The 26,625-nt window shown below is 37.1% G+C and overlaps 2 protein-coding genes and 1 long non-coding RNA gene across 4 annotated transcripts; all 3 read left to right on the top strand.

Annotated features, from left to right (window-relative positions):
- The first annotated feature begins 376 nt into the window (after positions 1 to 376).
- On the top strand, positions 377 to 1,442 carry LOC147510160 (uncharacterized). Its single transcript, XR_015216733.1, has 4 exons — positions 377 to 461; positions 817 to 1,076; positions 1,201 to 1,288; positions 1,398 to 1,442. It is a non-coding gene; the product is annotated as an uncharacterized LOC147510160 (long non-coding RNA).
- A 7,259-nt stretch (positions 1,443 to 8,701) lies between these two features.
- On the top strand, positions 8,702 to 17,894 carry LOC147510159 (uncharacterized). Of its 2 annotated transcripts, XM_086602213.1 has the most exons (6): positions 8,702 to 8,833; positions 8,915 to 8,941; positions 9,028 to 9,090; positions 17,421 to 17,499; positions 17,593 to 17,638; positions 17,707 to 17,894. In XM_086602213.1, the coding sequence occupies exons 1-6, from the start codon at positions 8,792 to 8,794 to the stop codon at positions 17,714 to 17,716; spliced, it is 267 nt and encodes an 88-aa protein (XP_086458339.1). In that variant the 5' UTR covers positions 8,702 to 8,791; the 3' UTR covers positions 17,717 to 17,894. The 2 variants fall into 2 exon arrangements, with proteins under 2 accessions (XP_086458339.1, XP_086458340.1); XM_086602214.1 differs by lacking the exon at positions 17,707 to 17,894 and having other exon boundaries at positions 17,593 to 17,642.
- Positions 17,895 to 18,238: 344 nt separating this feature from the next.
- LOC147510158 (uncharacterized) lies at positions 18,239 to 21,742 on the top strand. The gene is made up of 2 exons (XM_086602212.1): positions 18,239 to 20,658; positions 20,751 to 21,742. Exon 1 carries the CDS (start codon positions 18,626 to 18,628, stop codon positions 20,153 to 20,155), a length of 1,530 nt encoding a protein of 509 aa, XP_086458338.1. The 5' UTR covers positions 18,239 to 18,625; the 3' UTR covers positions 20,156 to 20,658; positions 20,751 to 21,742.
- The last annotated feature ends 4,883 nt before the right edge of the window (positions 21,743 to 26,625 follow it).

Below are 26,625 nucleotides of genomic sequence, written 5' to 3'. Positions count from 1 at the left end.
ATGTGTTCAGTTAAACCAAAATTGCAGTTGCTTTATACTGTTGTTCTTCTAAAATACTGCTCTGTGAACAAAAATTTTAATGGTGTGAATAATTCCTCTGGAAAATTAAATGGAGCTCTTTTAAAGGCAGTTTCTCTCAATTTTCTAATTATGAGTAGCTTAAAAATGCATGTATTTGTGAAGCTTTTGTCTCACATATGCTACTTTTAATCTATATATACAAGCAGAGGAACAGAAAATCGAAATGATTCTGCTGTGGATTCTTTGGAGGCTGGACAATAAAATTTTGAAAAGCCAAAGAAGAAGAAAAAGAAAGAAAGAACTAAAGAGTTGAAAAGTGGCGGAGATAGCATAAATGATGACCAGAAAGAAGTTAATGCTCAAACCGAGGAAGGAAATACTGATGTCATCAAGAGGGTGCCTATCTGTCATGAAGCAGATGACAAAGCATCCAACAACAAGTGAGAATCTTATTATGCACTTTAGTTTTCCTCATCTTTATCTGTTTCAAATGTTTCCTTTCAAGAGAAAAAGGAGAGAGTTTCGGGATTTTAAGAGATTAATTGACCATAATATAGTCTGGTTTTGTTGCTTTGGAAGCCTTCTTATACTATTAAAAGAATAAAATTACTGTCACCTTGACTTGAATTCTGATAACTGGGGACGCCATATTGCTACTTCTGTCACCTTTACCCTTTGTTTGTTTGTTTGTTTGTTAGAATGTTAGTGGTCTCTGTTTCGATTGGTCTCTATTGAACAAGACATAACTGAAAGTAATATATATCACCATGTGGCTTTCTTTCTTTGTTTTCACAGGAATTTGAAATCTCATGGCAATGGAGTTTATGATGAAGATACTACTACTAGAAAAAAGAAAAAGAACAAGAAGAATAAGACACCAGAGAGTGACAAAAGTGTAATTGCAGACGAAGCTAATAAAGGGTCTGTAGTAGAAATTGAGGACAAGAAAGCAGAACCGAAGGCAACACAAGCAAGGAATTACCCCAACGGCCTAGTTGTTGAGGAGATAAAAATGGGCAAACCAGATGGGAAAAAAAGCGTCTCCTGGAAAGACGGTAGCTACTTCCATAATGGGTTTAGTATTATGTTCTAGGCTTTTAGCCAGTGCTACATGTTGATATGGTTATGAAGAAATTGGTTAATAAACATTTAAGTGATGTTGTCATTTGTTGGTTTCAGGTATATGTTCATTATATCGGGAAGTTGAAGAAAAATGACAAAATTTTCGATTCTAACGTAGGGAGAGTACCTTTCAACTTCCGTCTAGGTACTGATTCACTTTTTTGGTTAGCTAGTGCGTTTCTTAATGTTATCCTATATATTTTTTTTTTCTATTGGTCTTTGAGTGATTCTAAAATCTGATTTTCTTTTTGCAGGTGTGGGACAAGTTATTAAGGGGTGGGGTGTTGGTGTTAATGGTACTAATTCTTGTTGACTTTTTAAACAAACTTGTTATTGGTTTCTTTTTTCTATGAAGAAGCTGTTTTAATATTTTGAACTCTCATCCTCAGGTATGTGGATTGGTGACAAGAGAAGGCTGACAATTCCACCATCAATGGGGTATGTATTTATCTGACTTTTTTAGTTTTTCTTCTTGTTATATTTGTTCATATAGCTCGACACTAAATATCCCACGTTATCCTCTCCGTGATGCAGATACAGATCGCAGGGATCACCTCCTGCAATAGCACCAAATGCGTGCTTTTGTTTGATGTTGAGTTGGTGAATGTTTGTTAGTGTTTGCTGGAGTGCGTTATATTATATCTTGTTTATACATGTATAAATGTTATTTTCGCACAGATTATCTGAACTGGTGAAGAGTAGTTTCAGAGGCACGAGAATATTCAAAGATTCACATGGGAATTTTTCTTCTCTCCAAACTGGGAACATAGTTGAGTTTTAGGTGTATAAACTTTGTCAAGATCCACCCATTTACTGAAAAAATTTAAACACTATTGTTTAGTGCACAAACTCAAAGATCTAGATAGGCCTTGCAATCGATTAAGTTGCCAAAATTAATAGATCTACTTCATGCTTATGCTAAATGCCTTGCACCAAAACAGAATTTGTTCGAAACATCCAAGTCGGCCCGGTCGAATGAACCGATTGAACTGAGTGTTTATATTTTATTTTCCGTGGACTATAGTGTATTGCAATTATTTTAGCAAACATAATAAAGTAGTTTGTACTCAAGACCCAAGAGGCCGATTACATGGACAAGGCGAGAAACATAGGGGGTGGACACGGCCATTACCAATCCAATGTCGAACAAAGTCATATAACGTAAGAGGGTGAAATATCAAATTTTGCAGAAAATGAGGATGAGCCCATCAGCCCATGCATAGCTAGTTCAAACCATCGATTTAACCGCCCAAGAATGCAAAAGAGTTCTGCAGATTCAACAACCAAATACCAAATGAGAAGTCACATATATTGAAATACAAGTATTTTTGCTTTGTGCACGAGATATCGAGCAACTCTAATAAGGTATCGAGAATTTGACCTTTTCCCAAGATCCTCTTAACACAACATAAAATAAAAAGACCGACATAAACCGCTTTGAGTTCTCAATAAGAGAATTACAAGAAGACACTATATCCATCACTCGACTTTATGTTGCCATCCCGCATCTTCTCCATTGTTCCTCGGCAGTTGCATAAGATATCTACTATCTCCCAAAATAAGTGCTTGATTAGGGCCGATACTTCTTCAAGAAATTACATGCCAATTCAGCTCCAAATTTACGCCTCTAACGATTTAGCAGCCACGAACTTTCTGTAAATATTCTTAATCAGCCTAAAGGAAATTCTAAATTTCTAAACTGATACTAATATATAGACAAATGGAATTTCCAGAGCATCAGTAGACACCCATTACATTGAGCAAAGTGACCAAATGGTTTACAAATGTTTTACATTCATAAATACACAACTATTTTACATTCATAAAACTACAACAATTTCAACAATGGAAATACTTAATAGCATAGCAACAATACAATGCAAATAAATTCACATCACTCGCATAATAATGCTTATGCAGTCTCCTTGAACTCTTCTGCAGTCTCGCATAGTAGTCTCCCTGAAGTCATCTTTCTTTTTTCTCTCGTAGCATCACACACTAGTAGCACACTACAGCCAACAGTCACACACTAGCAGCCCAACCACCACCTGCAACACACATCTGCACCAGCAACACTACACACCACACATCTACAGCCCACACTTCACACACACAAAAGATCACACACACCAAAAGACAACAGTAGTCTACACTTCGCACGCCGCCAGCGACACACTTCACACACAAAGCAAGACACCACAAACACACATATAAGCACACCTCAACCCTTACAATTACATAGCAACAGCCCACACACTAGCATCACACATCAGTAGCACACACAACAACATCACAGTATCACACACCAGCAACAAGCGGCAACCTACACTTCACATACCAGTAGCCGAACCATCTCCACACACCTGCAGCACACATTTGCACCACCAACAGGATACACCACACACATCCCAACAACCCCACCCACCACCACTAACGGATTGCATGAAGAATCTCATTCTAAAATATCTAAAACACAGACAAAATTCACAAAATAACAAGTAACTTCAACAACTACGAAGTCTACTGCCATGAATACTCCACTGAAGGGAATGAATACTCCACTGAAGGGGGGGAGGGGGTAGTATCAACTATCAACCACACTAGAAGGTTCACCAAGTCCACTAACACTTTCAACACTCTCAACTTGTGTATCACCAAAGCTTTCACCAAGTACACTCGCAGCTTGTGGAGTGTCAGCAACAACTGGCCCAAAGCTTTCACAAACATTCAGAGTATGATATGAGTAGTCATTCCCAAAAATTACACAAGCTTTAGCAAAATAGGGAAACATCCTCCCTCTTAGGTGCCTCGCTACGGGATGCGCCTATAACAATAAACAATTTCTAACAAACACGCTATGGTTATAAACATAGTAATAATTTGTCACAAGATAGTCAAGTAAATTACCCTGAAATACGCATCCCATGCTTGACGATCAGCGTCAATACACTTGGTTTGTTGGTTGTATGAAAAACCAAACTCAGTACTCTCGAGAAGTTCTTTGACAACTATGTAATCTCTCTTCAACGTTTTCATCCTAAAACATACATTGTCATCCCCAACTGACAAGTTCAATCGTTGATTCAACTCCCTAGCCACCATGAACAAGGTCTCACTCTCCCACCCGTTTTTTGACATTCTGCCCGTACCATTTATAGTATGATCCAACAATAACTTAGCTACGATCTCATCCATCATGGGAGACCAACGGGTTTGTTCCCTACTCACCATAACTATGAGAAAAGAAACTTAAAGGTAAACTAATTGAGCAACGTATTTAACAAGTAATCAAACTAACACTTACAACCGTTTTATATATACACTAAACAACATTGTGTATAAATAATGATAATTACTCTTACAACAAACACTTCATTGACATGACTAAAACTGTTTAACCAATATAAGCTGGTAAACAAATTACTTCGTGAGAAATTCTTTGAATCAGTTAAACAAATTTCAAAACTGATATCTACTTACAAGAATTTAAGACAATAGAAAATGACGTCTAAAATTGTGGGAATAAGAATAAGTAAGAAGAAAGTGACGCGAAAATGATATCCGATTTTGTTTGTTGAATGGAAGGATTTTCATTGTTGTTGTTCACAGTCATATTTACCCTGGAAGAAATAAACCAAAACTGCTCAACAACTCATTTCATGAACTCTTAATCTTGCTCACAATACCAAAATCAATAACAAATCATCAAAAAAGGTATATACATAATGAACTCTAAATTCCACAACAAAAATAAAGATAGAATTTCAACTAATCATTACTCCTAGCGAGCAAAAAACAGATAACTTGCATTGAGAAAGTATCACAAACATCAAAATTGCATAAAAAACTTAGCCATTCAAGTAAAATCTCACAAACAGAAGGACAAATTCATGATTTCACTGCCTATATAACAATTGCAACATGAAGCACATTTCAAATTACAGAAAGCGTCAAACTGCATCAAAACATAGCTTATCAAGTTGAACTCAAGCAAATTTCAAGAAACACTAGTTAATTTAACTAAAACAAGTGCAATTTCACATCTAAAATGAGAAATCCCATGATTTCAGTATCATAATAGCAATCGCAACATCAAAAACTTGGTATTTAACCAGAAATCAAACAAGAATCTAAAGGCTTAACATTAAAAAAAGAGCTAAACACTACCAGATACTCAAACAAGCTGGATAGTGGATAGTGAAAGAGGAAGGGCTAACCTTGCTTGCAAAGATCATTTCGGAGTGTGAGAGACTCGACCAAAATTAAGAGAGGGAGAGAGAGTTGAGGAGGTTAACCTTGACAGAGAGAGAGAGTGAGAGAAGCGAATGATCAAAACTAAAGTTGAAATTGATCAAAAATTATTTGCCGAATTTGCCAATGGCAAAAATTGTGTTATCAAGCACCGCCAAACCTGGCAAATGAGATTTGCCAATATTTGCGTGGTGATGAAACAAGCAGCGGTAAAACTCTATTTTCCTGCTAGGTAGTTTATTTAAAGTGGGAAAATATTTTCCCATTACATATTTGCCCCTCAAGTGGGAAAATTTAACAAGCACGCCCTAACAGTTTGTCTGACAGTGAGCTCAAGAGGAAAATAGAAGGTACTGAATTGAACCTTCTACTTTCTGAAGACCAAGTAATTTGGACTCCAACAGTATCGGGTAGATTCACTGTCCAGTCAGCATACCAGGCTCTTAAGCAAATCCGAAACAAGGTGAAGTGGTACAGGCTAGTTCTTCCAAAGCATTTATTTATAGGGTGGCAGCTCTTTGCAAATGCATTACCGACCCAGGACAGGTTGGTTAAGAGGAAGGTATTAACCCAGCTGAATTGTTGTTTTTGCAACTCCTCAAGAGAGCATTCGAAACATTTGTTATTTGATTGCCAGTTTACAAGAGGAGTTTGGGCAAAAGTGAAGAGGTGGATGGGTTTGAGCAGTTACATTAGAGCTTCAACCTCTGAATGGTACAACTTGTTGCGGTTATGTCGTTCTGCTACTATGGAATCTGAAATCATAAAAGCAATTGTTTGTGCTACAGTTTACGCCATCTGAAAAGAAAGGAACGCAAAAAGATTTCAGCAGCAACAATGCACTGAAGATCAAGTTTTCAGCAAAGTGCAAAAGGATCGGAGATGAAGCTCTATTTACAACCGCGTCTTTGAAGGAAGTTCCCTGAGACCGTGGCGACAAGGCTGGCGATTGATAAAATTGGTATACAAGTCTCTTTTTTTACGCATCGAACCCCATCCGGTGCTCTTGGCTTAGGCCTAAACTAGGTGGTGATGATAAATCTTGATGGGTCTCATTATGAGGAATCAAATGGATTTGGGGTGCGATTAGAGATGAAACAGGGCGCAGTAAACTTCGCATTCACAGCCGGTTACGCTAAGAAGTCAATTATGACTCAGGAGCTCTTAGCCATTGAAGCTGGTATGAAGGGTGCGATAGATATTGGAGCTACAATAATAATCATTGCGTCAGACTCATAGTGTGTTGTTCGGGCGATCATAGGCAAAGAGGAACCCCCTTTGTACTGCCTTAATATTGTGGCTTCCATTATTGCTTTGAAAGATCAGTTTGAAGTAGTTGAGTTCAAACATGTGTATAGGGAATCTAATCGGGTAGCTGACTATTTGTCAGAGCTATGTAATGTCTTACATGACTCTATTTTGTTTTTCCACCCTGCTTTGGATGGAGCCCTGTCTAAACTTGTAATGGAGGATGTGCAAGGTAGAATGTATCTAAGATTATGATTAATACAGGTTGGGGCCTGCCGAACCCCTAGCTTCTTAAAAAAAAAACATTTTAGATGTATTCATATGATTGAAAAAATGAAAACTAATTAATATACTCCACCAAATTTTCAATCTAATTCAAAGTATGTCCAATTCTAAAATAATAATAATAATAAACAAATAAACAAATACCCAAACAGACACAATGAACTAAAACCAACATATCACAATTCCCTCATTGATTACTATGACTAGAAAAGCGTTACAAATTTTTTGACTTGGGAGAGTCCCTCTGTCCTCTTCTCTCTCCCTATCTTCCAAACAGAACATAAATATAACGGTAAAAATAACAAGGTTGCTTTCGAAGAAATTTTGCTAAACAAAATACAATAGTAGAAATCTTTTCAACTAATAATGATACTAACCCACCCACCCCCCAAAAAAAAGAAAGGGTAAAACTAACTGGTCAAATACTTTTGAAGAGTTTGTGAATAAGTAACGACACTTAAAAACCAAAAAAAAAACTAGTTCGTAAGGGATTTTCAATTCATATAACCATATAAGATGAGCACAAATCAGAATCATGTAACCATATAAGACGAGCATTTTCGATTCAAAACATATGTAATATCATTATAATAGGCTTGCTGGAGTAAGGGATTTGAGCCGATGTTGTGGTGATTTATATCTTAATGACCATGTCATTTGCCTCAATGATTTATTTGGTTTATATCTATCTATATCTTAATATTAAAGCTCCCACAAGGGGTATTTTTCGAGCTCTATTAAAATTCCACGTCATCTCCTATTAAAACATAAATTTTTCTCATATTTGAAAACGGAAATCCTTTTTTACAATGGGAATTATTCTCCTATTATAACGGGAATTATTCTCCTATTAAACAAATTTTAACACTTTTAATTAAAGCAGAAATCTTTCTCCTATTAAAATAGAATGTCTCACCCAATTTAAAAAATGGATTTTTAAAACTTAATTAAAAATAATTTGTTAGAAAATTAAAACGGGTTAGCGACTAAAACGGTAGTCCCAATTTTCTAAAAAAAATTTATATGTTTTCAAAAGAGCCGATGCGTATGCACGGGCCTACAAGATAGTCTTAGTATTAAAGCTCCCATAGGGATATTTTTCGAGCTCTATTAAAATTCCACGTTATCTCTTATTAAAACGGAAATTTCTCTCATATTTGAAAAATGGAAATCCTTCTTTACAACGGGAATTCCACTCCTATTACAACGAGAATTCTTCTCCTATTAAAACAAATTATAACACTTCTAATTAAAAGCAAAAATCCTTCTCATATTAAAATGGGAATTCCTTTCCTGTTGAAAATTAAGGAAAAATCCAGCGTATCTAATTAAAACGGGAATCATTATCTTATTAAAACAAAATCTCTCTCTCAATTGAAAAAATGGGCTTTTAAAACTTAATGAAAACTCTATTTAAAACAATTTGTTAGAAAATTAAAATGGGTTAGCTACTAAAACGGTAGTCCTAATTTTCTAAAAAAAATTCTAAATGCTTTCAAAAGAGCCCGTGCGTATGCACGGGCTTACAAGCTAGTATAACTCTATAAATTACATGAGCTGGAAAAAAAATCTATACTCTAGCCACCTGTATTTTTGTAATTAGTCAGATATATTTATGAAAAATTGTAAAAACGGGTTTCATTTTCACCTTTGGAGTTTGGAGACTAGAAGAAAGAAATGAATGGGTAATTGGTAATTATTGGTCGAATAGGTAGGTCGGGTTTGGGTTCGCCCCGTGACCGACCCATTTATGTGTATTTGGTGAATATATATATATATTAAAAACCCGCTCCAAATAAATTTATCAGTCTCGTTTGCAACTTAAGTTTCTAGGGTTTAGCTGAGCAAAGGACTTGTAGTAGCCATGGCGACCACTAGAGTTCAAAGGATTATGACCCAACCCATCGTACGTTCTCTTCACTTTTTGAACTAACTTTGTATCTCTTACTGGTTTATTCTAACTAGTATTTTTTGAATGTTTTACCAGAATCTCATCTTCAGGTTTCTTCAAAGCGTAAGTCACTAAATACCTCTGTTATTGTTTATTTATTTTAATTTGTATCGTTTGATTTATAATCATGTTTGTTTGTGTTTGTACAGAAAGCTAGGATTCAGATTTGGCTGTTCCAGCAAAAGGACGTCAGGATTGAAGGTCGCATCATTGTAAGTCTTCAGATAATAATAATAATAATAATAACAACTTGTAGACTATGAAGGGATGTAATGTTTGAGAAGTGTGTAGTTTTTATTGTGGGTATCGACAAATTACCCTTACTTTTAACTCAATATAATACAATAATAATACACAAAAATCCATATTAAACTACAATAAAATAGTACTGAAAGAAGAAAACAGAAGCCATATAAACATTGGTTTCACATTGACATTGACATTGCTTTCCTTTGTATTGTTTTTTTTCCTCTTCAATAGAGGAATTAGCCAAGGCTTTGTGTAATGAAAATTTCAGCATTAGAGATTTGGTTTAACTGTGATGATAGCGTTGAAGTAATGCCCAAATTGCAATTCATTATATGGTTGGTAAAGCTTGGGAAAGAGAACTATATTTGTTACTGTGAAATCACGATCTTTTCACTATAGAAAAGTGCATTTGTAATCCTAATTTCTGATTGAATAGGGTGGAAATGTATGTGGACTTGGAACTTAGGGGTGAATTATGTCATTTGACTAAAATGAGAGAGCTGCAACACACATTAGATATAGAACTATAGATGAGATTAAGGAACTGCCAATGCTTTTGTTTTTATGAGCTTCTGTATTCTCAAGCTTGACTTATTTTGCAACTTGAGCGAGCTCAAGAGAGCCAAAAACAATTCGAGCTCTGGGCTGAGTCCAAGTAGCTATGTTAGTTTACTTAGTAGTGATGGGGTGTGATCCGACTTAGTTGATCTTTAGTGTTTTCAAGCTCATTTGTTTTTATTTTTAACGATTTACAAAATCTGTTCGGGCCTTTTCTCGTATTGCAACACAAATGTGGTCGAGTGAGCCAAAGACGAGTTGAGCATTAGTAGCTCGCCTCGTTTACTAGTCCTATCCCTTGTTCTTGTTTAATTATGCGACAGAGGAATTGCGAGTGGTCAATGTTGCAATGTTGATGAGATGCCTCTTTTTTTTCTTCCCCTCATTGGCAAAATAATAGAATTTTATGGGGATACCTAGTTAGGGATGTCATAGGCCATTTTAACCTTCATTATTGTTTACTTCTATAACTATAGTTTATTTTGATTTTTGCAATCATGTCGGGTCTGTGGCTTAGAAAGGATAGAAAATCTTTCGAGGGGAAAAGGGAGAAGATATTGAAAGGTCTACACTGTTAATTACTTGAAAAATGACTTCTATCTAAGGAATATTCTTTCTCTGGATAATGGGATGCAGGATGCACATTGAAGAGAAAAATATTTCATGACAATGTGATATGGGTGTCCTTATTCTGTCATGGGGAACCAAAAATAAAATTCAGCCATAGAAATTCCATTTGCTTACATTGAGAAGTTGATAAAGAGTTTTTTAGAAGAACAAAGTTCCGGTATTACCATAATGTATGTTTAGAATCACTGGAATCTACTTCTCAAAAGTGTTGACTCTCTTTTACAAGTTCTCCATGTCGCTTTGATGGCTAAGACCTTTCGGAACATGCTCATTCATGTGATGCGTTGAAGTGTATGGAGGAAATACAACAGTTTAAGAACACTGTATCTCCTCATTGTATTACAAAATGTCTGTTGTGGGGTGGGACATCATCAGATATTAGGATGAAAGGGTTGAGATATGAGAATCTCAACTTGGGGAAGAGACTTATTTCTAACATAGCGTATATGCAAATTTTCTGTTTGCAATATGAATTTCTGTCACAGTACCATATCCATTAAAGATCTGCTTTCGGGTCTCCCGTCAGACTGGTATTCTACTCCTTGCTATCTCACTACCCCACCCAACCGCCCTAGCGTATGTTTCCGAATCAACTGCATCGTAAGCTGCTATAGCTCTTGCCTAGTACCCTGGAAATGAAAAAAAGAAACTCTGTCCTCAACCCCTTCAATTCTTTCAAGGAAATGGACTTGGTAATGGGCTTTTGGACTAGTTGGAAAACAGGCTTCCAGGATTGGATTCCTTCTCTTCTTATGTGTTCTAACTTCCTCCCTCGCCTTTAGGGAGCACTGACTGTGATGATCCTATGATACGGGATTTCAATAGCTTCCTAAGGGACGGTGCTTGCCACCTTGCTATAAGGAAATCAAAGGCAACCGAACGCGACTACGCATCAATTCCTATCTTTCTTTCCTATAGCTGTGGAACATCACTGCCCCCTTCAAACTAGGGGAACTTTTCCTCTTTTTCTTTCTTTTATTCTATCTAGAAATCATATTAATAGAAAGGTGAAAAGAAAGAGAGTTCATCCTAGCAATGAGCTCTGCCATCTTCTCTTGTTCAAATGCTTTTCCCTTGGCTTCGTAACACAAGTCCTCCCACCAGGCCACAATTCATTCGACGGTCTGAACTCTTGATGCCATACCCTTTGGTTTGGTATCAATGTTTTCTCAATGAGCTATAACATCCGAATGCCAAGTTCCAATCAGCCAGCATCATTCCTGTTCCGCTTATCAAGCTCTGCACTGACACCATGCCCTTGGTATAAACATTTTCCGAGGTGATGCCAACTCGGCATGCGGAAGGATCATCACATCCAATAACTAATACCTTTTGTTGCCTGACAGTGAAGGTCTGTTCCCTGGGTGGGACAAACCCAATCAGTTCTTTCCGGCAAGTCTTTCTACCACATTTACAAGCCTTACTAATATCGTATATAAAGTCTCACGGATCGAACAATCTCGCCCAAAGGTGCTTTTTTAAAGCCATTCACCGATTTCTAGTAGAGCCGTTCCGAACAAGAAAAGTGAGTTCCAAGTCTGGAATAGAGGTTCTTTACGTAGAAGATTAAATCATCGAGATTGGTTGGGTGTTAACCGTACTGTATTGAAAAGTGAGACCTCCTGCTAGAATTCATATCTAGAAACCTAGCGAACTCCGCTAGAAAGTTTTGAGTACGCGCTACTACAGAAGACAAGGCTCTTTCTCCTCAATTGGGGGGAATGCCATTCTTAACATCTTTCGCTACCTTTCTTTCACAGGTGGCAGAACATTTAACCTAGCCAACTAAAGTGGCCTACTCTATCGCAGTAAGGGCTTAAGCGATCAAAGTGATCTAACCTGGCTCCATCTAGAAGGGCCCTCGGTCATCTATTTCGTCTTTGGAACTCCTAAAAGAGTTTACTGGCCTAGCTCAACGAAAAGGCAAGTCCTTCAGTTCCAGGTTCGAGTGATGGTTCACCAGTAAGAGATCAACGAAAAGCAAGCCTTCCCAGTTTGAAGTTAGAACTAAAAGAAAGTAGTTGAAACCCGAGAGTGTACGTTACTTACGGAAGTGTACTTAACGAGGGGCTGTTGAGTAAGGGAGGGGTCGGTATACTAATAGAAGTCTTAGTCTCTACCCTAGCTAGAAGAAAGAAAGGGTATGCCTGCGCGTAGAAGACCTAAAAAGCCTAATTCGGATCAGCCTATGAAAAGTAGTTTCCCATGGAAAGCGAGAGCTGTTGATGGAAGAGGAATCACCGGGTTGTTCGGTACAATGGTTGGGAAGCTAAGCTCCTTAAAAAGGATGAGAAGGCGACCACTTTTGTTTGCTTTTCCTGTTTGCTACCTAATAAGCAATTTACTATTTGTTTGCGATTCTTTCAAGGATCCATACGATCATATTGGCTCTATAGCAGAAAATGTCATTCTTTCATGGACTAGATCCCAGCAGACTGTGATCTTCTTACTGAGAACCCAACGTTTAACGAAGAAGATGGGGAATCACCCACATGAGGACCAGAAGACGCATTCTAATGCTCTAAAGAGCCCGAAAGACTTATTTCGGAGTTCGGGATCAGATCAGATTCGGAATTGGAGAATAGGAACAAGAGGAACGAAGTAGCTCGCCTAAAAGGAGAGGAACATGATAGACTCTCCCTTGCTCGAGCAGCTCCTCTTTCTTATTGATGGCTCCTGAGCGCTGTTTGTAGGAAAGCTCCGAGTTCCGTAAAATAAGAAGTTACGCCCTTCCTCGTGAAAGTCAGAATGAATGGATTGAGAAAGTAGCTTTCAATCATCTTTTCTCTTTCACTATTCATCTTCACAATCATCGAGATTGTGTTAGTGTGAAGTTGAGCCTGGTACTCTCTTTCCATATTCTCGTTATAAATATGAGTTGACTCCTACAGGGAGAGTCAGATAGTCGATTGAAAAAAGGAGTGAATTGACTTCCGGAATAGAGGAGTGCGCACCCCCTAGCCATACTCTTTCTTTCTTTCGGTTCTTACCTCCGTTCATTTCTATTCGGTCAGTGTTCATTGGACTATGAAACAAGATGTAAAGTGGTCAATCCGATCCAAAAGAAGCTCGACCCACAGTCGACTGGACTGAACGAACATTAGGTTGGGGGACTGGACTGGACTGAATGTTAGGTTGGGGGAGAGAAGCAAACTGGAAAAAACGCCAGTCGGTCAATAGTCCGTCCTAGTCAGTAGACTCGGGTCCAGGTTCTCAATGAGACGGGTAGGATAGCATTCGCTCTGCTCCGAAGTCGAAGACTAGGTGAGACCGGTCTTGTAGCTGGCTAGTTTCCTTATCAAAGTCAGTCTATCGCGCTTGAGGTCCAGGTACTCGTTTAGGGGAGGAATAATTTCCGTTAGTTTAGGGTTTCTATTCAGAAATAGAGGGGGTAAAGGGAGTCAGAAGAGTGCAGACCCGCCAAAAGCAAAAGATTCAATCCAGCCATATTGGAAGGTGAAGGAGAGGAAAGAGAAAGAGCCGCCTAAGACGTTAGGCAAGTACCTCTAGCAAAGAGGGACCTCGCTTCACTCTCCTTATTCAACTACAAGTTAGTTGAAGGAATTCAAACCTTCACCTAAGAGACATTATTTCTTATCTGCTCTTTGCGTATCAAGCACCATTCAATTAGCTACTTGTCTCATTTTTCACCATCGAGCTATCAAAATAAGAAAGTATAGATCATACTCTTAGATGTTATGCTCCTCCCTCTTTCCAGGATGAACTTCGCTTCACTGGTAGTTATGCCCGTCTATAGGGTACGCAAGCATCCTTAATAGGGCTAAGAGGATAGTTAAGTAAGCAGGGTAAGTACTAACAATAAGCCTCTCTTTCTCTACTAAGCTCTGCCCCTAGGTGCCCAATCTAATACATTCATACCTGGTATCATAGTACAAAATATCAGGATATGGGTATTTATTGATACTCAATTTCTGGATATGTATCGTGGATATATCCCTCTCTTTGGGGATATTTGACATTGTTTCACATGCAAATATTGTGGATATATATAAAATATCGACAAATATCGTAGATATTGTGGATATTTCTTGATATATCATGATACATTATTTATATTTATTTAAAATATAATGGTAAATATTAAATAAAATTGTTATATACACAAAATATCATTAAATATCGCAAAATATCCCCAAATATCACAAATATTACAAATATCATCAAAATATCACCGATATTTGCAGTTGTATATATCTCTTAACATATCGTGATATTTATATATCTTTTTCTGAAATCTGGATAGATATCCCCAAATATCGCGATATATCGGGATATTTTGTACTATGCCTGGTATAATCTATTCTTACCTTACAGGGACCAACAGCAAGATATATTGAAATCTATCTTGTTATAAGAATACAGTAGATAGTATAGGACTTCCTTGAAATGCTTAACACGGGCAAGTCCCCCTCATAAAGGCAGTAGAAAGAAGGCAACTTCTAAGGCAGTCTAATTGGCTCTAGCATGTTAAAAAAAGAAGAGGTTTAAATAAATCTCCTTTTGACAGACAATAGTAGATATTGAGATAGCAATATTGTCTTCATTCGCATAGCAACACAAGGGACCTATACGAACTAATTAGAATACTAAAACAAAGACAATCTTAGACATACAAACCATATATTATACTAGATCATGTCTTCTACTGCTCCTATAGAGGAAAATAGGAATTAGCGTAGAGTGATACTCACCGATGACTAGAGTAAGTACTGACCCAGGAGTGAGCCAGCATCCATAGCTAACTGACAACACATCAACTATAGAGCGAGAGGACACTGCCCTTAGAGAAATAACAGGTAATTAAGCAAGTGAAGATAACATACTAAAAGAAGGAAGTGATATATAGAAGTAATAGGTTCTAATTCCATATTTAGAGATAGAACCCTACATTAGCAAACTTCTTATCCTCAAGATAAAAATCTCTTGCATGCGCTATCCCACTTCCAACCAATAGACGATATGCCCTGTCCTTACTAGCTACAAAGAAATCTATTTTCTCTAATCCGCTCAACCTCCAATTCCTCAAACTTCGTGAACACAGAAACACATTGCTCTTTCCATCTTTTGTTTTCTGGATTGGCCTTTTCCTATTTATTTGGATGCTGTTTCTTAGAATACAATAAAACCTAGCTAAGCTAACTCAAAAAAGCAGTTACCGAAAGCTGGATTTTACTTTGGTTGTCTACCAGTTATCGGAATCCTAAACAGAATTCTTATCGGATACACAATCTATATAGTAAAAAACGGATGTTTTACCAATCCCGGGGTCTGAACCCGATAAGTACCCGAAACTCGAGTTTAACGTGCAACAACAGCTAGCCTCTTCCCCGGGATAAGCATGTTTATCCTGACTTCTGCCTTGCCTGATCGATAGTGAAAGCTAATGTTTATGTGTAGAATAGCTCGTTTAACCACACTGGTGCATAAACCCTTGAAGAGGACTCAACTATAGTTTCACGCGCTTTTGTCTTCTAATAAAAGAAACTTCAGTCTAAGCCCTGAAAGATTCTTTATTCCTAAAAGAGATGGGTATCGGGATCCTAAACTCCATTTATATGCGCAGAATCAGACTTTGACCATGCCCAGCGTTTACCAATAAACATACTAAAAGCACCGGTAAATGCATCTAAATGGCCTGTTAGCCCCGTTTTTCCCGGGATAAGTCTTCTATTATGAGGATCGCCCTCCAATAGAAGCTGACAGATTTGCTTTCATCTTTATTGAGGTGACTGACTTTAGTCCATATTAGCAGTTGTAGTGAAGCACTTAATTCTAAACAGCCTTTCCTAGTAAAGTTGTCCAACAAAACTCCATGACCATTACAAAAAAGAAATTGTTGTTTTTTGTTACTGCATGTTTGTGTCTTTTTTTTTTATTGGGGGGGGGAGGGGCGGCGAGGAGGGGTTGGGTATGTATGATCCCTCTCTTTCCCAATTGACAATGCTATGTTTATCTCACAATTTTTATTTTCTTATACATATGCTTGGTGACCCTTGAAATAGTTTGATTTCTAGGGTTTCATCTGCAGATAGGTCTTTAGACTTTTGTCTTCTAGAGTTCGTTAGGAAGTTTAGTGTTAGAGGCAAATGAGGGTAGAGTCGACTACATACTAGCAGTCCCTTCAACTTAGTGACAGAAAAGTGTACACATATAATTAACTTGTCTCATCAGGGTTATACCGGTGTACGATCCCTCTCTTTCCTTCATTTTAGCTTGTAGGAAATATGTGTGAATATCCCAACTGCCAATCTAATGAAACGTATTGATAAAAGTTCATCCTTTCGAAAAAGAAATAAATAAATATACTTATTTTGGAAAGCTAAGAGTTTACCATGTTTTTTTTTGCATTTACATTTGTTTCCTTTGTGATAATGTAGATAGGGCATATAAGTGGGTAGTTAGGTAAACACGTGCTTGTGAGTTGCAAACCTGTGTAGATGGAATCTTGTTTGTGCATGTATGTTCTGCACTTATGCTTCCTTACATGTGCTTAATCTTGCAAAAATGTGTAGATGGAGTGGAATCTTGTGTGCGCATGTATGTTATTGAACATGCTCTTATCTGGATAGACACTCATTTCCAAGTGATTGCAGGTGTCGTGATAATATGATATGTATTTGATAATATCTAATACAATTTTGATAGTATTCTCAACTAATCATTTTTTTTAGCAACTTTGCTCTGGCATACAATTTTGATAGTATTCTCAACTAATCATTTTCTTTAGCAACTTTGCTTTGGCCATTTTTGCTGATTCAATGTGAATGTATGTTATGCTTCCGTAATTATAATGTGATATACATTCAATAGTATCTAATACAATTTTGATAGTGTTCGACTATCAATTTTTAGCGACTTTGCTCTGTCCATATCTGATGAATCAATGTGAATGTATGTTATGCTTCCTTAGTTGAACATGTGTTTAATCTAGATAAACACTCATCCCCAAATGTTTGCACAGTCCATGGTGTATATTTGATAATTATCTAATACACCATTTGATACTATTCAGCTAATTATTTTTTAGTAACTTTGCTTTGTCCATTTCTGATGAATTGACTCTCTGACTTCTTGGGTTCCACAGGGGTTTGATGAATACATGAATTTGGTTTTGGATGATGCTGAAGAGGTCAACATTAAGAAAAAAACAAGATCATCTCTGGGTAAGGGAAAATCAAATTTCTACTACTTTCTTCACATGTTTGTTTGCCTGGGCTTCTTGTTCTTATTAGTTATTACTTTCTGCACTTGTTCAGGGAGGATTCTTCTGAAAGGAGACAATATTACACTGATGCAGAACACGTGAGTGAGAATCTCTGTAAATTTTTGTATTTTGTGTGTCATCTAATTGTCTTCCTATTATATTTCAGGGGCAAATGATGATCCGTGTGGCAACATCTTGTGAACTCTGTAGAATGCAAGCTATTTTGTTAAGATGTATTGTGTGAACTATTCATCATTTTACTTTTGATGACTTGTATTAACATGAAAAGCCCTTGCTATCTATTTTGGTACTGTTGGACCTTTTCCCAACTTAAATATACTTAATGTTTTCACACATGCTTGGTGCTTGAATTTGAAAACATTTGTGGCTGTTGTAGTGCTGTACTCACTTCACATAGTTGGCAGTTTTGCTATTATAAACAAACATTGTTAGTTGTTACACACTTGACTGCCTCCACTCTAATAGGGTTACCTTTTTTCATTTTAGATGCATATGCAGAGCCTTATTTTATAGCTAAACAGTTCGAACATGATCCTTATCACCCAATAAGCTAAACAGTTCGAACATGATCCTTATCACCCAGTCCGTTGCTTATGATTGAGAAGACCCAACCTGTTACTTGAGATGGAAGTTTTGGGGCAGTTCATTCTTTGTTACTTCAGATTTTGGGTCTAATATACAGCATTACAACTTACATTGCTACACAACGTGGTTGGGTTCGCAACTTGATAGATTGTTGGGTTTGGGCTCGTTCTTGCAGATATAGATTCCATATGGGTTAAATAGCGTAACATCTACGTTCAATAACCACTTCTGTTATGAAGAGAGGTCGTCAACAAGCTAGACGTTGAATAGTGTAAAACATTTCGAGTGAAAAAGGTGAGACGTTAACATGTCTTTAGTGGGGAGCTTGACTTGGCGAAAAGGAGTATCTTAATATTACTCCTAGTCTCCTACTACGTGATCTACTGCACCTAAACCATCCTTTTGTAGTATTAATAGTTAGTTTTGATCTAATCTTCTTTTCCCCCCTTTTCGTACCTTTCCGGGAAGCAACAGCCCTCATGAGAAGAAGATACAGACCAAATCTTCCCCCATCTTCTCTCTTTCCTTACAAAATGGCATCATCCTCTATCTCTGTACCTCCTACCCCCCCTTTTTTATGGAGGCTCTTTCAGCATTCTAACCCATCGTCTTCTTCAACTACCACTGCCTTAAGCAGCTTCTCAACCACCTTTGAGGATGGAGCAGCTGTGGTTCCTCAAGAGCTTATTGATGAAGGAATTACTGAATGGGAAGATGTACTTGTGGGCTACTTTCTTGACAAGCGCATGGCTTTTCCCTTTGTCAAGAGCACTCTGGAGAAAACTTGGAAACTTAAAGGTTCAATGGAGATCACTACTGACCGAGATTTATTTTTCATTACCTTTTCAGTAACTGAAGATAAGCAGATGGTGCTTGAAGGCGAACCAATTTTTATTGGAGAAAAGATCTTTGTTATACGTCCATGGTCCCCTAAAGCAGAAAGACAGAGAAACAATGTCACCACTGTTCCTATTTGGGTAAAGCTGGCCAAGGTTCCTAAAGAATTATGGACTAAAAATGGGCTCTCGTACTTGGCAAGTTTAATTGGAGAGCCTTTATGTATGGATGCAGCAACTTCTCAAAAAAAAAGGCTAGACTTTGCCAAGGTTTGTGTTGCGATCCCACTGAGCTTCAATTTCCTGAAATCAGTTAAACTTAGGATTCGAGGAAAATATGTATTTCTAGATGTGGAGTATCCATGGAATCCCCCATCCTGCACTAGATGTTACCGATTTGGTCATCCTATTGCAAAATGCCCAAATTCCCCTCCGGCAATTTGGGTCCCAAGAACACAGAATGCCACTCACCAGAATCTTTCAAAGTCTGTTTCACATGTTACCTCTGTGGTAATTCCTATTATTGATGCAGAGTCAAGGGAATCCCCTAGATCTGCTATGGAGATGGTGAGGCCATCTATCACATCACCCCTCCCCTCGACTTCTATTACTGATTCTGGACATAACGAGTCTACTAATAGGTCTGTTGGCCCTCTCCTGGCCACTCCTATTTCTCATCAACTTAGTAGCACCTCTAAAGGTTCTTCTCTCAACAGATTGATTCATAGCTCTCCTTTGAGTCCTTTGAGAACTACAGGTTGCCCTTCTCCTTATTTTCGTGACACTGCCCTCAGTAACAGAAACTCTCGATGTAATGAAGTTGTTGTCTATACAGCACCTCAAGAACAGCATCAGTCTGTCAATGAATCTGTTCCCTTTGATGACCAAGATGTTGGCACCTTAACTGAGGAAGATCTTTTTCACTTCAATGTTGATAATAATGCTTATGCAGCCTTAGTTAATGAAGATGATGGTAAAGATGATGACATTTCTGAGATGCAAGATGATCCTTTTGATGATCAAATTGTGATCTCTCCTCTAGCCACAAGACTGCAAATGCCTTCTCAGGTTATCACTAGAGTGCAACTGCAACAACAACAACAACAAAACTCAGGAAAAAGAGGCAGAAGTAGGCCCAAGGGCTCGGGAAAGAAAGGTAAAAACAAAAGATGAGTACTATGAAGATATTAGAGGCTTAAATGATTTGAATAAAGCAGAGGCTCTTAACGCCTTCAAAATTAAAAATAAATTATCTTGCTTCTGTTTCTTGGAAACTAAAGTTAGACAAGATAAATTTTTGAGTATAAGCAATGTCTGTTGCCCTTCTTGGAAGTTTGACCACAACTACACTAGTGTTGTTTCTGGGCGCATTTGGCTCTCTTGGGATTCTTCAGTCGTAGCTGTTCATAAGATTTTTGGAGAGTGCTCAATTCATACATGCTCATGTCACTATTCTTGCTACATCACAAGTCTTTCACCTCACTACTGTGTATGGAAGCAACAACATAACTGAAAGGTTGATTCTCTGGCAAGACCTAATTAATCTTAATAATTCCTTCTCTGGTCTTTGGTGTGTGGCTGGTGACTTTAACGATGTCCTTTTCTCTCATGAAAAGATTAGCTCAGAGTTGGTCCATCCTAGGGAAACTACTCCCTTTGCAAGTTACCTCAACTCTGTAAGTCTTTATGATGACAAAGCTAGTGCCTGTTTTTATACTTGAACTAACAATGGTGATGGTATCTTGAGAAAATGGTCTAAAATTGACAGGTGTCTCATCAAATCTTTGTGGACTTCTATGTTTCCTTCTTCTGGAGTGGAATTCTTACCGCAAGGACTATCTGATCATTCACTTATTGTCATTGCTATCTCAAATTTTTACTTTTGCAGGCCCCTTTCAGATTCTGTAATTACTGGCTTGTTAATCTTTTTTTCAAGGAAACTCTCATCAACTGCTGGTCTATTCCTAGTCACGGCAACCCATACTTCATGTTCTTCAAAAAACTTAAGCTTTTAAAGTCTGCCGTCAAGGGTTGGCCTAGGCTTAGTTCCTCAGATCTTCAAAAACTTGTGGAATCTACCAGAGCAAATCTAGAAGATATCCAAATGCAACTGCAATTGAGCCCTATTGATTCACATCTTTCTAATCTAGAAAGAATAAGAAGAACTGAATTATATGATCTTATGCTCATTGAGGAATACGATCTTATGCAGAGAACTAACACAGATTGGCTCTCTTTTGGTGATAAATGCGATGCATTATTTCACAATTTTGTTAAGGAAAGGAAGACCAGGAATAATATATGGTCTATCTTGGACTCACAAGGTGTTCAACAAGACGGTCAATCTAAAGTAGCACTTGCTTTCATCTCCTTCTATAAAGACCTTTTGGATACATCTACCTCTTCTACTTGCACCCCTCAAATTCTAGAGCAACTCAAAATTCAAGTGCTATCTTCTGATATTGCCAATAGATTGATCATGGATATAAATGACTTGGAAATCAAGGAAGCATTGTTCTCTATGGCTGACAACAAAACTCCTGGACCTGATGGCTTTAATTTTTTCTTCTTCAAGAAAACTTGGGATATTGTTGGTGAGGATTTCTCTCTTGCAGTTAAGCATATGTTGAGCCATAAATCCATTCAAAGAGGTACCAACTCTATACTTCTATGCTTAATTCCAAAAAATCTTGCACCTTTGAGGGTATATGAATTCAGACCCATAGCTTGTTGTAATATTATATATAAATGTGTTGTCAAGATACTAACAAGCGGGATGGAGGAGTGTATGTCTTTCTTAATCTCTAGGGCTCAGTTTATCTTTGTACCAGGCAGAAATATCCAAGATAACCTCATTCTTGCTCATGAACTTATACGAGGCTATTCCAGAAAACATGGTACTAGGAACTGTGCAATTAAGATTGACATCAAAAAAGCTTTTAATTCAGTAAATTGGGAGGCCATGGGTATGATTTTTCAGAGATTTGGCTTCCCTCCTCTCTTTATAGAATGGCTTACAATGTGCTTTGGCACTCCATCTTATTCCATCATCATTAATGGTTCTTCTGAAGGATTCTTTGAAGGTGAAAAATGGCTGAGATAGGGAGACCTTATACCACCATATCTATTTGTCCTTGTAATGGAGGTGCTCTCTGGTCTTCTCAATCAAGCTCTCTACGCTGGACATATTCACCTCACCCTCATTCAAAATGCAAGAGCTTGGGTATCACACCTATTTTTTGTTGATGATGCACTTTTTTTTTTTGCAAAAGAGACATGTCTTTTATTCTTGCAATTAAAGATATCCTCTTGCAATTCTCCCCTGTTACAGGATTAAATATCAACACAACAAAAACTTCTCTGTTGGTTGGCAAGATGTCTCATGAAGCTGGTTTGGACTTGGCAAATGCAATGGGAATCTCCCTTATATGTCCACCTCTTACCTACCTTGGGCTTCCTCTAACTTCTTCAAGGTTAGGTATAAGAGATTGTCTTCTTTTAGTGGAGAGATTGACTTATAGAATTTCAAATTGGAAGAATAAAACCCTGTTTAGAGAAGGAAGACTTGAACTAATCCAGTCTGTTCTCTCATCCTTCCAAGTCTACTGGTCTAAAACTTTTGTTCTGCCAAAGAAAGTTTTAGACAATGTATCTAAGATATGCAATCGTTTTTTATGGTCGGGTCCTAATATGACAAAAAAAAATGCATCTTGCCAGTCATGAAGTCTTGAGGTTTGCAAAAGGCCAAGGGGGTCTAGGTATGATAGATGCAATAACATGGAATAGAGCTGCTTATTGTGGCTTGGTCTTCAGAATTGCTACGAGAGAGAATTCTTTGTGGGCCAAGTGGACATGGAGTCAACAGATTAAGAAGCATTTCTTCTGGACCATGAAAATCCCTACTAGCTGAGAGGGATACTAAAGTATAGAACAACAGCTCGGAAATTTATTCGTTATATCATTGCAGATGGATCTAACACCCTTTTCTGGCATGACCCTTGGTATTCAACTCAACCACTTTGGGAATCAACTGAAGCTAGAAATATCTTTAATTTGCCAGAAGATGCAAAAGTCAGTGAAATTCTTAATCATGGAAACTAGTCCTATCTTATTACTTCTCTCACTGATAGTTCCTTAAAAATACTTATTATGGGCACTGAAGTGAATCAATATCTTGAAAAAGATGAAGTAATCTGGACACCGAGTAGCTTTGGAAACTTCTCTGTAAAATCTGCTTATGTAGTCTTGAGAAAAGTTAGGCCTAAGGTGAAATGGTTTAGAATAGTATGGGGTAAACTCTCTATTCCTAAGCACTCCTTTACCAACTTCTTTCCAATTGCCTTCTTACTCAAGACAGGTTGATTCTTAAGAAAGTCCTGCATCACTTTGAATGTAGTTTCTATGGCAATTCTCCTGAGCACTCAAAGCATTTGTTTTTTGACTGCTAGTACTCTAAACAAGTATGGGCTAATGTCAAAAACAACCTTGGACTCGGTAGTAATGTTATGGACTCTACTGTTGAATGGTTTTCTTTCTTCAGGCTTTGTAGACAAAATTCCACATTTGTAGATATCTATAAAGCTTTTGTTGGAGCCACTGTTCATGAATTATGGTGTGAAATGAACAGACGAAAGAAGAAGAATCTTACTCTCTCTGCCCAACAGTTAAGCACAAAGATCATGTCCTTAATGAAGACTTATCTTTAGAAAAACTTGATAGAAGTTAAGGATACCTATAATCTCCGAGCTCTTGTAACAAGGTTGGGACTGGAAATCAACTTCAAAACTCACGAACATTTATGATGCAATTGTACTACTAAAAAAAGGACATATTATGACACTTGTTTTTTTATCTATCTTGATGGCTTTAATGAAAACCGTCAAAATAGGTGTTTTAGTGATATTTTTATGGTGTCTGATGTAACATCATGTAGTGTATGACACAAACGTCGAGAAGATATTATAAATTTATGACGGTTGTTGCAATATTATGTCGTATATGACATAGGCGTCAAGATAATATTATGATTTAATGACGGGTTTTCAAAAATAGTCAAGTTAGCAATCTTATAAACCATCAACACCTTTCAGTCTTTCACAATGTTTTTGGGTTATCAATTAAACTGTCAAGAACTAAAAAAAAAAAAAAAAAAAAATCAGTAAACCATCAAAATAAAAGGGCGCTGGTTTTGTACTTTGGGACACTTCAATGGTTTGTTTATAGTCAACTGTCAAGACTCAAAAGAGTGTTAGCAAATAAATCACGAAAACAAATAATTCTAGTACTAAACTAAACTTCCAACGCATTGAAAAATTGCAAACAACACCCTACCCTTCCAAGGCTCCAACCCCCGACTCCATCTCCCTCTCTTCTCGTTCCCTTGAACTTCTGCACAAAACCCTCGGTATCAATTTCACTCTTGAAATGCTAAACTCTTCCATCGTCCACTCTCAAACCCTAGCTATTAGAGGAGTCAGATGTTTGCTAAGAAGGATTCTGACTTATGCTGAACAAGTAAGATTCTTTTCCATATTTCGTCTTCTCGATCATGTTTGATGCTTTATAATACGGATGGGTGTGTTAGGATTTCTACTCAAGCTTCTGTTGGGCACAAGATGTTTGATAAAATGGTCAAATGGGATTTTATGTCATTCAGTCGTAGTGTGATATCTAGCTAGCTAATTATTCTATTGCCCACACTACTAAGAAAGGAAAATTAGTACTGATTAGTTCAATTCAATTGATAAAATATGTGTATTATCTTCTTTTGGTTCATATGCATTTGATTTTAATATATTCCTTTGGGCTATCTAGGTGTATCCCACTTGAACAAACCAACCCCTTTTGTTGGAAGTTATTTACTTAGTCTTTGCTTTGTTGTCTCTGACTGAAATATTTCATGGCGATAAGGTGTTATTCATCTGATTGAGAGTCCTAAAAAGTGAAGGAGACACACCAACTCACAAACGTGGTGGCATTGTTGGAGTTGATTTGGTACAACTAAACCTTCAAGTTGCTGCTTAATGTTGGATCATTTACATGGTTAGTCAACCTTGTGTTGTATCATTTCATTTTTTTACTCATGTTCCACAGTTCTACTTAATGTTTTATTCAGTTTAGAAACATGTATTTAACTTAAAATTTGCATTCAAGAATTGACTCCTAGCATATGTTAGGTATACTGTTCAAATAGTTCACTGTTAATGAATGTTTGTAGTAATTCATTTGTGGTTTTAGTTACTCCGACTCTAGTGAATGTGATATACAGATATGTGTACCTCATTTTTGTCTTGTGTAGCTAGTTAGCCTTAGCCATGGTTCAGCCTGAGACCAGCTCAAGACATGGCAAATCTATGCTGGTATGTTTCTTATCTTGCATTGCCAATTTTCTCATTACTAAGAATGTTTGGAGATAGATGTCAGGTACGTACAGGAAGAAAAAAGGATGGTTTGGGTGTTATATTAGTCTTAATTATATCACAATAAGTTTTCGATTAATGTCATTCATAATATTGTTCACCTTGATTAGCTACACTGGACTAGGAGTTGGTTTACCTTGCATGGTGCGTGCTATGCTAGCTTCTGAATTAAAGAAATGTTCTTTTCTTCAAGTGTTCCATGCAAAGGCGTTCATGTGGATTTGCACACTTAAGTTGGAGTTATTGTAAGTAGCACCCTTCTTGCATGTGAAAGGAACCTAGCTCTCTTCATTTGGTGATCATGCATGGAAGTCTTTGCTTAAAATAGCACATTTTTCTTTGGGATACGTAGTAAGGTATTAGAAATATAATCTTTAACACCTAGCTAGTCTTGTTGCTATTAGTCATTATCAGTTTTATATGATTGTTGATGTAAAATTATAGCATTTCAGCCACTGTGGCTTCTTTGCCCGATTTGCATCATAGCTTTAGAAGGTACGATGTACTAGATGTTAATTTTAACTGTTTGTTAGGATGCTTAGTAAAGCTTTCGCTTGGTATTGGTTATGTGCAAGCATGTTAGCTGTTCAACTACCATTAGGAAAAATTATAGATTGTATGTTTACAGTTGCCATGTTAAGTGTTGTATTATTATAATCATGATTAATAGTTAGTGGGCATTAGCTTCAATTTAAATTTGCTTTATAGCATTGTAGAATTTTGAACTTAATAGACCTTGGCCTTATTGTCTTCATTCCCTATAGCGATACACTATTAGAAATGCAAGGTTGACTCTATGTGGATCCATTACTCGTCTGTTATAGTGATACACTATGTACATTTCACAAGATGGTATTCAGTTGTTGTAATTGCTTGTGCAAGGAAATCGAACTGGAAACGAGGTTCACAAGTTGTTACTTATCTTTTTTTGCCTGATGAAGATTATTTTGGAACTTCCCATTTAAAGCTTTTTACCTACTATGAGTTTTGTTAGGACACCGCAGTGGGGAATTAGTTTTACTTTTATGAAGCAGGTGCATATCCTTGACAAATTAAACTAGCTAATAGTTATTATTATTTTTATTATTTTTTAATTTCTTAAAATTGACAAGTGGTCTCTTGGCTTTTCCATACAAGCTTTTCTATACAATCTAGATTTTCTCAAGTTAGTTTTAAACTTTTGAAGTTTTTACTGAATATAAGCTTGTTATGTGCAACCTTTGT

The sequence above is a fragment of the Coptis chinensis genome, chromosome 3 (assembly GCF_015680905.1).
Source record: "Coptis chinensis isolate HL-2020 chromosome 3, ASM1568090v1, whole genome shotgun sequence".
In the NCBI taxonomy this organism is placed as follows: domain Eukaryota; kingdom Viridiplantae; phylum Streptophyta; class Magnoliopsida; order Ranunculales; family Ranunculaceae; genus Coptis; species Coptis chinensis.
This window is presented reverse-complemented; position numbering and strand designations above follow the sequence as displayed.

Bases quoted from the DNA above. Each gene is read 5' to 3' on its own strand.
- LOC147510159 (XM_086602213.1), top strand. From the start codon at position 8,792: ATGGCGACCACTAGAGTTCAAAGGATTATGACCCAACCCATC. The intron at 8,834-8,914 runs GTACGTTCTCTT...ATGTTTTACCAG, and splicing joins GGATTATGACCCAACCCATC to AATCTCATCTTCAGGTTTCT. The intron at 17,500-17,592 runs GTAAGGGAAAAT...GCACTTGTTCAG, and splicing joins AAAAACAAGATCATCTCTGG to GGAGGATTCTTCTGAAAGGA.
- LOC147510158 (XM_086602212.1), top strand. From the start codon at position 18,626: ATGAGAAGAAGATACAGACCAAATCTTCCCCCATCTTCTCTCTTTCCT.